At 41.0% G+C, this 12,777-nt stretch overlaps 1 protein-coding gene across 1 annotated transcript in view; it reads left to right on the top strand.

Moving 5' to 3' along the window:
- Nucleotides 1-12,777, top strand: part of LOC108025915 (chondroadherin) — a 32,661-nt gene that overhangs the window by 11,254 nt on the left and 8,630 nt on the right. Inside the window, exons 3-4 of the mRNA XM_044093518.2 lie at nucleotides 6,358-6,994; nucleotides 11,501-12,684. Coding sequence (XP_043949453.1) covers nucleotides 6,872-6,994; nucleotides 11,501-12,655 — 1,278 coding nt within the window. The 5' untranslated portion in view covers nucleotides 6,358-6,871 and the 3' untranslated portion in view covers nucleotides 12,656-12,684. The remainder of the gene's footprint in view (nucleotides 1-6,357; nucleotides 6,995-11,500; nucleotides 12,685-12,777) is intronic.

The raw sequence follows: 12,777 nt of genomic DNA, 5'->3' as shown, positions 1-12,777 counted from the left end.
CAAAATCACAATAGAGTTTATGGGGAAATCAATTCAATTCATTCTGCTAGCTGGTGCAAAATGCAGGAGGCATTCAAATGCAACTAGCGTAATTACAATTGTGGCCTATGAATATTACAACGCCCTGACCTACGATACTTCCAAGTAACTTTCAAAGTTTTCCTCCACAGGCAAACAAGAAAAAAGAAAACAAAAAAAAACCAAATGGCATTTGGCAGTTGGTTATCGCAGTAGTTTAACCCAAAATAATCCCTTTGCTGGGGTGGCCGAAAAAGAAAACTCTCGACTCTCGGCGGCAGTTAAGAAACAGGTGGGAAAACCCCACACAAAGAGGGAAAAGGGGTCGGAAAATTTAAGGAGAGTGTAAATTGAAATTTTATTTATTTATTTTGAAATTTTGATTTTGATTTTCATCTTTGGTTTATTCATTGGCATATGTTTGCATTCATTCGGGGGCCAGCTGCACTGATTGCTTTCGTTTTGATTTCAATTTGCGGATTTAGGTTTTGATTTTTAATAACCTGCATTCGAACGACCCGTCCACTAATCGCACTACCCATCCAAATTGATTTACTCTTTTGACCATGTTTTCTTGTCACTCCTGTTTCATAATGGTCGAGCTGTTTTAGCAAATGTGTCTTTAAAAAAATATGCTGCCTGAGTACACTTTTGTGTATTTAAATCGCAATTGTATGTTATAGAAGCATGATTTATTTAGGTTTCGACATATTTAGGTTGGTTCAAAGAGCTCCTAGTAATATTTAAAAATCAAATCTGGAATTTAGTTACATTTGAAATTTTTTGGAAATACCATTTGTACGCGTTTGACAAAGAGGGAAGCTTATTTCGGCAAGCCGAAAATTACACACTCTGGTTTCTACTTTTCCAGATCCCCAGTTCTTAAAACAACTATGGGATATACCCCACCGAATAATTAATATATAAATATACTACTAATACACATCCTAAGCTAAATGTATTATACATAACTTAAATACTACTTAAAATAGAAAGAAGATTATATTGGCTGATTCAAAATACTTGGTATAGCTTAAGCTTAATAAAAATATTTTATTCACTAAGGTACTCACCTGAAGAAGTGTTCGATGCTCTGGTGTCTTGAATGATGACATCTCCATATATATATATATATCCAGTGATTATTGCAAAACCTCCATCTCCACACATATCCAGTAACTATTCGCTGGAATTCGCATCCATTTTTAGCTGAAACTAGAAGAACAAATCAATTTGTTATTAGGATTATCAATGACGTGGCCTATGTAACACTCAATAATATTACACAACAATTACATGTTTAAGGCTATTTAAACAAAATAAAATATTCAACATGTTATAAGTTGCAAGTTGGATGTTTGTTGTTGGATGTTTCATGTTCACTGTTGCATGTTGATTATAGATTTATGAGTTTTGAACATTGAAAGTTGCTTAAGTTCACCTTTAGTGGCGACTATAAATATTTAATGAACACCTCAATAAGGTCCATACCTGGATGCACTGCATCCTGGAGTCCAAGTCCACCTCCATATACATCCAGTGATCTGTCCAATCGCACTAACACACACACAAACACTCACTCGGAACTTCCGGTCAACTGATTTTCGGAGTGACCATAGCCCATAGGTCACTCATTTCGAGCTAAAACTATTTGGGAATTATAAGTCCCCACAGAAGAAATTAATTTGTAATTAACATTTTCAATGACGTGGCCATGGTAAAATGTAAATATTACTTAATAATTGGTTCTTTTTACAACAGCAAACATTTATGATGTCTTAAGCTGTAAGTTGGATGTTCTATGTTGAATGTTGCATGTTGAATGTTGCATGTTGAATGTTACATGTTGAATATAAAATGTTGAATTTTGCCAATTGAAAATTGCTTAAGTTTACTTTCAGTTGTAAGTTGGATGTTTTATGTTGAATGTTACAAGTTGAATATAAAATGTTGAATTTTTTCCAAAGCAAAAAACATTCTTTCAAAAATGCTCTTTGCTTAATTCCCCTTCTATTGGCACTCAAATCCGAATTCTTATCGAACATACCGTAAGATAGTAACTTAAATGATGTCAATAGTTTTAAGCAGCTTTAAAAAACTGCTAAATTAGTAATGGTGGATCCATCCGCCTGGTCCGCCCTGTGTAAATTGAAGAAAATGCCCAATGAAATTGATTGATTAGCTGCGAGGGGCAGACGACGACGCCGTCAAAGGGGGCACTGCAGGAGGTGCTGGCAAGTCCTGGTGGCCTCTCCGCATATTCCACATGCTTATTTAAAGGCATTGATGCCCCGGCTTGATTCCTGCTCCAAGTGGATGCCAAGCCATATCGCTCCCATGCTCCCATGCTGGGCTGCTGGGCTGCTGGGCTGCCGGGCTCCTCCTTCTGGGTTCCTTCTGCCACATTTGCGATTCCTTTTGCCATTGTCCTGATGCCGCATATGTACACGTGAGTGGATAGAACTCACTTACGACGGAGCCGACGGAACCGACGGAGTCCTGGTCCAAGTCCTGGCTGCCTTTCCTGCTGCTCCGGCTGCTCTGGCTGCTCCTGCCGTCGTCTGCTTACACAATTGTCTGTACATTATTTGAGTTTGTGCTGGCATTTGTTATTTTGCTTTATCCCCTTAGATGAAGGCAAGGCAAAGTAATGCGATTGCATGGGAGGGGAACAGGTTCAGACAAAGCGCGATAGAGACGGGCATACGGATACAGATAGAGATGGATATGGCGACGGGGGGTTGGGCTGGCAAGTCGCGAATCCTTTGGCAACTGACAACTGCACTTGCCGAAAAGGTAGCCAGGAATCTGGTGAAAAATGTATGTATTTATCGCCAGCAAGTGGCAAACAAATCCCCGCCATTCTTCTGCGATTCCCCGAAATAGGCAAAGGACCGTCTGCGAGCTGAGAAGGACAAATATCGCCCGCTCCGCTTCCCACCGAAAAAGTCGATTTCTTTCCCAAATGTTATGGTTTCGCTTGGCCAAACTAAAGGGGCTCGATCGAAAGGCAAACAGGATTTGCCATGTGACAATCAAATGCCATTTTGAGACGTAAAATGTGTTCTTAAAAAATCCCGAAAAATAACTATTGTTTAAAGTACGTTTAATAAGTGTTGGTAAAGAATTTGGCATTTAAGTAGGAGACCGCTTAATCTTTCTTGTTTCTTATTCTTAATTGTAGTCATTAGATTGCATAATTTATATTGCATAAAAAATATAGTTGTAAGCAAGATTATCACCATTTTTATGATATTTAGAGGCTTTTGATTGTTATTTAAATTATGTTTTTTTTGGTAGGTGAACAAATAGTTTTCTAAATTAATTTTTAAAAATATTCTAGGCTTCTACTTAACTTAAAAATCCATTTCAACTGTCAAACAAATATTAAATTCAATTTTATTATATTTTTATTTAAGGCATTCAGTTGAGATTTTATTAAGGTTTTTTTTTATAAGTAGGTACACAAATACCTTACATAAATAATATTTTAATGGTTTTAGTTGTTCTTTAAACATATCCTTTTGATAATAAATATATTATATAATATATTAAAAATATATTTTTGCTCCTACTTCTAATTTAATGTTTCTTATTTTTATTTGAAGTCGCCCAAATCCTTTTTAATAATTCATTTAATAACTTCGCAATGCCTTTGATTAAACCTAGGGTTGCACAAATCCCTTTCAGGGTTCATTTGCAGCAGCTAAGTGAACCGAGAGGCCCCGCCTGGCATCTCTCGCAATGAGCCTTGTTTAAAAGTAGCTTGCTAGTATCTCGCAAATCCCCCTCAGCAAATGCATCTGTGAATTACATTAGGCAAGGCATCTCGGCAACACCATCTTTGCCAGCTTTCCCAGCTTTGCCAGCTTTGCCAGCTTTTCCAGCTCGGGCGGCGCCTTTGCATTTTGCTTGACCTGCTTTGTTGGTTTTCAATTATAATGTCACGCATTTATGCCTGCGCTTATTTAAGTATTATTGTGCTGATGCTGCCCGCTCCTTGCCAGGCTCAAATCCTCAGATGTCCTGCTGCTCCTGCTGCTCCTGCTGCTCCTGCTGCTCCAGCTCATTCTTGCCATCCTCGGTGTCCAATTAAAAGCCGATGCTGCCGCTGCTGCTGCTGCTGCTGTTGCTGCTTCAAGGATTTGGGCACGGGTCGCTCTGGGAGGCGACCGGGGTTAACAGGGGGGATCAACTCCTCTAACATCAGGTGCCCGGAGTTTTGGTTCGCAGTTTGGACTGCTTGCATATTTGATTTGTGCATTTAAACATTTCAAACAAGCTGTGTCAACCCGCCGCTCCACTATTCCAAAGGCCCAGCCGACCCACCGCCGCCCATCAGCCCATTTTCCAAGTGGCAGTGGCAAGTGCAAGCGACATTGCCTCATTGGAAATTCTCTTTAGAGTAATTTCAGTTATTATATTGCTTTGGCTTTGTTCATCCTTGTTCCTGCCCCTGCCGCTGCTGCCGCTGCTGCTGCTGCTCCTGGTGATGCTGCAGCAACTTAACTCCTACCTGGGCATTATTTATTATAAATGATTAACAAGCTGCTATTTGCGAGAGAGAGCCGAGCGGCATCTGCATCGAACATTTTGCCTCTGCAACTGCATCTCAATCCGCATCTGCTGCTTGCGCCGAGAGCTGAAAGCTGAAATCAGAGCACTGAGCACCGAGATCCCGAGGCCTGTCACATCTGGCATTTGTCCTGCCGCTTGTCCTGTCACCTCCTCCCTCCCCATGCCCCGCCCCCTTTGGGCCGTCTTCTAATCCGGCCATAAATGTTGCATGTGTCGAAGGCTTTGAGCGGACAAGGCCGGAAAGACTGAGCCTGCCACAGGCCGACCAGCGGAGGAGCGATTAAATGCCACCTGCGGCTGGGCACAGTGAAGCCTCGAAATGGCCACAGATATATCTTGATATATTTTATCTAAGCCTGTTTCACACTCAGCTAAGTCGAGCTTAGATAGTACCCTAATTTTAACCAGCGGTTAAGCTCTTTTTTTTTATTAAAAAGTCCCTTTTTAATAATTATATTTAAATTTTTAAGAACCACTAAGAAAATAATCATTTTTTTAGACGTTTTATATGTAAAACGAAAAATAAATCTTTTTCAAATGTCTAGTCAATCTTGTTTTAATTAATATCTTTAACCAGGGGTTAAGGTTTATTTTTTTTAAAGTCCCTTTTTATTAATTACTTCTTGCTTAAAAAAATATATAAAGCATATTTTTCACAAGAGTTTTAAAGTGTAAACGAAAAAAAAATTTAGACACTGCCTAGGTAATTCATTCATTTTAACCAGGGGTTAAATTTTTTTTTTTTAAATATCATTTTTTATTAAATTATTTGATTTTTAGTTACAACGTATGAATTTATAGTTATTTTTTATTATTAGCTTAACCACTAAAAATATAACTCATTCAACTGTCAACTCAATCTTGGTCATTCGTAAATTTTAACCAGCAGTTGCAAACTATTTTATTTCAAAAGTCCACCAAATCGTGGTATTCTATTTGATTAAAATAAAATCTTTTAAATTTCTTTACTCTTTGAACTTTATTTTAACTAGACAAATAAAATGAGTTCTCTTATTTTATTTGTAAGCAATTCAAACCAATTTTTAACTTTAACTCTCAGGCATTTGGTAAATTTAAAGAACATGTTAGTTTCCCATAAAAATCATTAATAGGTTTAATCATTAAATATGGCTCATGAATAATATTAATGCTTACATATACTATTTTAATACTATTTTCTCTCAGCTTTAATACTAAATTATCATTTACCATTTACCATAAGTACTTCTTTTGTAGTTTGGTCCAACTTCACCGAATGAGTATAGCTTGTTTGTTTTTACGCAAGTCAGGCAGACATTCGTTTATCTGAAAATGACGCCTCAATTTGACGTTTGGCATGGTTTCGGGAGGATCTATTACGTTTAATTATAATATAACTGATGGACGAATCTTGTGGCTGTCAAAGGAATAATTGGTCCGACTCTTTCCGGTTTTGTATGAATTAACGCAGCTTACGTTTCAATGGCTCATCCGAGGTGTTCGCCTCGTGTGCATTTCACTACCTATATACCTATGTATACCTCTGTATACTGGCCTCGTGCTTATGTACTGCAATGTCCAAGAGCATTGTATTTCTATTTAGTTCGAGTAAGTCATAACTTTTAAGTGTCGCATTGCTTCACTCTCGGCCTTTGGACTTTGAAACTGCCAGCTCGAACTCCCCCAAAAGCCCCCAATCTCCGGCAACGCCACCTCTTAACCCAGCCCCAAAGTCACTCCGTAGACTCTATAACTATATCTCTCCTTTTCCATCTCTTGCAGTTATTGGCATGCCACGCCCCCGCAGAGCAGAAAAGGGGCTGGAACGGAAACAGGAGCCGGAAGAAGAAGCGTAAATAAATATGATAAAGCTTAAGAATATATAATAAAGGGGAGCAGACGACGCAGAGAAGGGAAAGTTTAAATGAAATAACGCAATATAAAAACATAAATAACTAAGGAAAGAGCCGAGCAAGGGGAAGAAGCAGCAGAAGAAGGGGCCAGCGCAGAGAAGAGCCCAAAAAAGTAGGCAACAAAAAGGCGGCAGCTGAGAATCCGTGAAGCTGGCCGGCGCTACGGCAAGGTGAGGCATACTTTTGGGCTCCCCCGAACGAAAGAGGAATCTCCGGCTCCGGGATAAGCAGCCGAATCTCGCCCAGAACCCAGGGAGATAGAGGAGGATAGCGTAGAGTGGAGAGGAGAGGAGAGGAGAGGAGAGGAGCAGCGCTGGGCAGCCGGACAAGAGAGAATAGAGCTCAATTACGCCGCCAAACTGTCGTGTCAGCAACAACGTGAAATGTGCAATTCCTGGCTGGTGCTCATAATTGCGCTCTCCGTTGTCGTCTGCCTGTGGAACTCGCAACAAACCGAAACATCCAAATCATGCCCAGCCGAGTGCATCTGCTTGTCCCAGACTCAAGTAAGCTTAACAATCTACTTGTACTCCCAGGGCCAAGTGCCGGGAATTAAGGGGGTTCTGTTTTCTTTTTTGGTGGGAGGGGGCTTGTGGCAGGGTGGCAACTCTGCACAGTGGTCTTGATCAAGGAACGGAATAATGCATCATATATTTATAGTATTACCTAGTTGTAGAAATAATCAAGTTTGGGAACTGGTTAATTATAGGTCTTAAAACACACCTAAAACTTACTTTTGTTTTTCTCTTATAACATACTTGGAGAAGTTTCCTAGCTAAAAAGTTCTTGAAACTTATATTTTCAATTGATAAGTATATACTGAAGTCTAGTTTCAGTATGAATATATCGTATCATTTTTACCTCATTTTCATTTTCCTTTTATAAAATACTTTATATACTTTATTTTCCTAGTTATAAAGTTATTGAAACTAATTATTTTAATTAATAAGTAATATGACAACATCATAACATTCATACCTTATTTTTTATATATATTAAGAAAATTCTCTGATAATTTTCCTAGCTTTAAAGTTCTTTAAACTTTAAAACTTTTCTGGTTTTTAACATTCAGCTTAACAGAGTTTTGAAAAAGGTTATAAAAAAACTTATTCAAGGAAACAGGAGTCCCCAAATAAACCGAAAGGAAATAAAAGTATTGCCGTGGAAATATATTCCGGTAGTCGATATAAAAACTCTCGCTTGCATGAAGCAAAAAGTATTTAATCACATTTTTGTCAGAGGTATGAGAAAAACAAGAATCGCATTTTCCTTTTTTTTACTTCTCTTTTCAGTGTGGTCATATTTTTTATAAATATAAAAATATGTGATAGATGGAAATGCAAGTATGTTCACCATCACCTTTAGTGATAGCTGTCTGTTTCGTTCGAAAAACCCTAGCACTTAACATTTAAGCGAGCTTGAGCACAAGTGCTAAGGTTTGCAAACCGACCATCTCAAGTTGGTCGAGGGATGGTCAGGGCAGTGGGCTCCACAGTGCGGTCGAGTTGTATGCAGAATCATCATCAGGAGCTCCAGAAGTGGCAGTGGTCAAGGGGGCAGCTCGACGAGGAGCTGGAGCAGATGCAGTACAAGGAGCTGGAGCTGGGGAGGATCTCTGGGGAACCGGTGGTCAGGCAATGGCCACAGCTGCTCGTCGGCCTCGTCGGCACAGTGATGAGCGCAGAAAATTAATCGAAAATGCAGGAAAATGGTTATTTTCCTTTTGTTTCTGCGTCTGTGCTGCCTGAGCCGCTTTCTCCACGCTGCTTTCTCCCGGCTCCTTTCTCCCCCTCCTCCTCTGGGTGTGTGTGTGTATGTGTGGCCGTATTCAATGGTGTCCCGCGAGAGTTTTGGAGCACGCTTAATGCGCATCCTTATTACCAGAGGGAACTTGGCATCGTCATTTCTAGCAAATTGAGAACTTAAGTGATTTCATTATTCCGGATTATAGACAATGCAATGATTTACTCAGCTCTTGTTCTCCACTTATCTCCTCCGCCCTTCACTTAGAGGGTTCTGGCCGCATCTTCTTTACATTTCGGTTGCTCTATTTTAGTATTATTTTCTGTTTTTTTTTGGGCTCAGGCACCCAGTTAACTGCGTTGAGGAGGCGAAATTAGTTCAGGCCCCGCCGAAAAAATAAAGGTAACTAAAGTGAAGCATACTTTTTGGGGTCACCATCCTTGTAGCCATCGCCATCGCCATCGCCATCCCCATCTCGATTCTTCGCCACCGACAGTGCCAGTTAAAGTTCAGCGAACAAGGGACTTTTTAACCGTGTCGCTTGAATTCGCAACTCTGAATGCATAGAAACGAAATTTCATTAAACGGCACAGAACAGCACCGAAACAGAACAGAACGCAGCGGAGCCGAGGCAAAAATAACAATTCAGTGGGGTGGTTGGTCGGGCGAAAGGGAAAGGGAAAGGGAAAGGCCCTCGCCCAAGGAAGCGGGGAGCCAAGGAAAGAAAACTTTTAATTCGTTCATTTAAAAAGGTGAAGCGTATGAAAATTGTGCAAATGTTACGCAAGAAGTGCAGTCAGGGTGGGCTGGCGCCGGGTTTCCGTGGGTTTCGGCGGGTTCTTTGGGGGACTCGGAAGGTATGGCAGGTGGAAGAGGAAGCGGACTGTGGGCGGGGTCAAGAGGAACGTGACAGGCGATGGACAGTTATGCACAGGTACTTGGCGACCTGTAGACTCCGGCCCAGGCCCAAAAAATACACTCGAAACCCGAATTGAGTTCAAAATCATGATTTTAAAATATTAAAAATATTTTCTAAAACACAAAATAATTTTTCTAAATTTCTATATATATTCTGTTTATTACAACATATTTTTTATGATAGTCTAAACAATATATAAAGCGAAAATATACCATTTGGTAAATCTTATGAAGTCAAATTCTTCAAGCCCAATGCAAGACACAGGCCCAAAAAATACACTCGAAACCCGAATTGAATTCAAAATCATGAATTTAAAATATTTTCTAAAATACAAAATATTTTTCCTAAAATTTTTATATATATTTTTTTTATTACAACGTATTTTTTTATGATAGTCTAAAGAATATATAAAGCGGAAATATACCATTTGGAAAACCTTATGAAGTCAACTTCTACAAGCTCAATTCAAGACACAGGTCCAAAAAATACACTCGAAACCCGAATTGAATTCAAAATCATAAATTTAAAATATTTTGTAAAATACAACATATCTTTTATGATAGTCTAAACAATACATAGAGAGGAAATATACCATTTTTTAAGCTTTATGAAGTAAAATTCTACAAGCTCAATTCAAGGCACAGAACCTACTACAAAAACCAAAAGGAAACTTTTTTTATACACCAATTTAAAACAAGTATTTAAGCTATTTGAAATATAATAAAATCCTTACGGTCAATGAATAATATTAAGAAAATGCATAATAAGTCTTAAGCTTGATTTATTTTCTTTTGTTTTAAATTATTTTCTTATTTAAGCTTTTGATTTAAAGTTGTGATATAAAGTAGCAACTCTTTATAGAGCTTTAAAATATAAATTTTTTATCTAGTCTACAAAGCCACTTTTACTAACTATAAAAATAGTTTTGTATGTAAATGTAAAAAGATTTAAAACAAGAAATATAAAATTATTTAAAATACCCTTTATAATTTTAAAACATGTTAAGAGGTATATTTAAAGGTTTATAATACAAAATATTTTTTAAATACAAGTAAAAAAGTAGCATAGTTTTAAAAACAGTGATAATTTTCTAGGGTTATTTTCCGAGGGTTATTTTTAGCACTATAAATATTTTTTAAAGTGCAAGCGGAAGAAAATGCTTGGCAGGAAAACGGCACACATCAGCACATAAAAGTTATAAAAAATGAAGGTACAAAGCAGAATGACCAAGGACGAAGACAAGGAAGACCAAGACCGGGAGCGAAGGATGTGCGAAAAACAATGCTAGACAAGGATATCGCTGCCAGTAACCACGGACTCGCACCGCCGCCAAAAAGCAAGAATTCGATTTAATTTTATTTTCAGCAATAAAGCCACAAATTCAATTTTCGCGCCACGCATCAAACAAAGTCCTACTCCGTGCTCCGTGCTCCGTGCTCCTTGTTCCTTGCTCCTTTGACTCCGCATCCCTCACTCCGGTGTGGCGTCTGATCTGATTGCCCAACGGCTGTCAGTTGCCATGGAGCGGGCTGCCGAGGAGCTATCAATGGCGCCCACGGGAAAAGCGGGCGGGGAGATGTCATAAAGCAAGAAGACACACAAACTGATTAAGAGCGAAAACCTTTGATGAGTCGATGAGTCCGCTGACAAGGCGGACAACCTCCGGGGGTCGGGGTCTCCATCTCCATCTCCATGTCCGTCTCATGGCGGCTGAATAAATGTGACATCAAAAGGTGACCCAAACAATGTGGCTGGCGCAGGGCAGAGCAGGCCAGTGAAAGGCAAATAGCCAGGTTTGCCCGGCCGGGAGGTAATCTAATCAATGGAAACACCTTTTAACGAGTAGGAAGGCCAGTGACGATCGCATCGAACATTGCTGATTTACAATTTAGTGATGCGGAATGCTTTTCAAAATCCAATTTCAGCAAATACTTTCAAAGATTTATCTGAATTTGTTTCCATAAATGGTACTATAAATTTGATTAGATTTTTACAAATATAAATAATTATCTTGATAGCCTTATTATATTATTTATTATTTATATTAAAAACTAAATGGCTAACTTGTTCAGGGATTCGAAGTGGAAAGCTAGAACCTGATGGGAATTATAGCATCGCAAGAGCGGATAGGTTCGAAAATGTTATACTAAACTTAATATGTATTATCTGTTTTAAGCGTTTCCATAAAACCACTAATAATAAGAATTCCTGAACATTTGGGGCAAAAATTCAATATGATGATACTTTATAAGCTAGTTTTAAATGGAACCCTTAAAGGATGAAAGTCCTTTAACCTCTCTAGACCCGTTTAAGCCCCTCACTTAAGGGAATCCCCCTCTTTTCCCCCCAGGTGCTGTGTAACACGGGCGGCCTCGAGCAGATCCCCCTGCGCCAGCTGCCGGCGACGGTGGAGAACCTGGCGCTGACCAAGAACAACTTCCCCATCATCAAGCCGGACTCGTTCGCCGGCCTGCGGGCGCTGAAGAAGCTCTCGCTGGACGGTAACAACATCACGCGGATCAAGCAGTTCGCCTTCCGCGGCCTGCCGCGCCTCAAGGAGCTCTCCATCCAGTACACGCCGCTCCAGATGGTGGCCCAGTTCGCGTTCGCCGGGCTGCAGAATCTGTCCACCATCCTGCTGAGCCACAACCAGATCCATCGGATCGAGGGCAACGCCTTCGCCGGCACCTCGAACATCAAGCTGATCCTGCTGACCAACAACCCGCTGATCCGCATCGACAGCTCGGCCTTCTCCAGTCTGACGAACGTGGGCCACTTGATCCTGCCCTCTGGCATCCGGAGCATCGAACAGGACGCCTTCTTCGGCATGGACACGGTGGGTCTGCTGAAGTTGGCCTACATGGACCTCAAGGAGGTGGCTCCGTTCACGTTCCGTGGTCTCTCGAACGTGCTGCTGCTCACGCTGCAGGAATCGGATCTGGGCATGATCTGTGCAGATGCCTTCACCGGTCTCAGCCAGGTGGAGACGTTGCAGATCCTGAACAACAAGATCGACTCGATCGAGGAGCTGAACTTCACCAGCACGGCGGCCATCAAGCACCTGAAGTTCTTCGGCAACCATGTGCTGGAGACGCCCGATCCCAATGCGATCATCGTCGACGGGGTGGAGCACCTGCAGCTGGTGAGCAACCATTTTCCCTGCGGCTGTCACATCCACACCCTGCTCGATGGACCCCTGGCCGAGGGGGCCCACAATCTGAGCGACTTCCTGCAGAAGAACTACTGCATATCGCCGCTGGAGGTCAACGGGCGGGTGATGAGCGAGCTGGACATCGACTCCATTGGCCGCTGCTCCGATCAGCTGACCAAGGGCAATCTGGGCAGCTCGGCGGCCTCGCTGGCCCTCGGGATCAACTCGATGCTGCTCATCGCGGTGGCCAGCTGTGCGGAGTGGCGACATGTCCGTCTTCTGGCCAACCGGCTGGCGCAGCTCCTTGGCCACGTGGCCTGGCGAAGGCGTCGGAAACGGCGGAAGGGCAATTAGGCGGAGGTCTCCTGCGACGACTACTGGAGGTAGGTAACATCAATTTTGAGCACATTATTTAGGATCTGGTCCTTCGAGCCGGATACTGTTAGCCATTTTATTTTTTGTAAAATAAGTCACAT

This window comes from Drosophila biarmipes, chromosome X, assembly GCF_025231255.1.
Source record: "Drosophila biarmipes strain raj3 chromosome X, RU_DBia_V1.1, whole genome shotgun sequence".
Lineage (NCBI taxonomy): Eukaryota > Metazoa > Arthropoda > Insecta > Diptera > Drosophilidae > Drosophila > Drosophila biarmipes.
The sequence above is the reverse complement of the archived record's forward strand: the minus strand, read 5'-3'. Positions and strand labels throughout refer to the sequence as shown.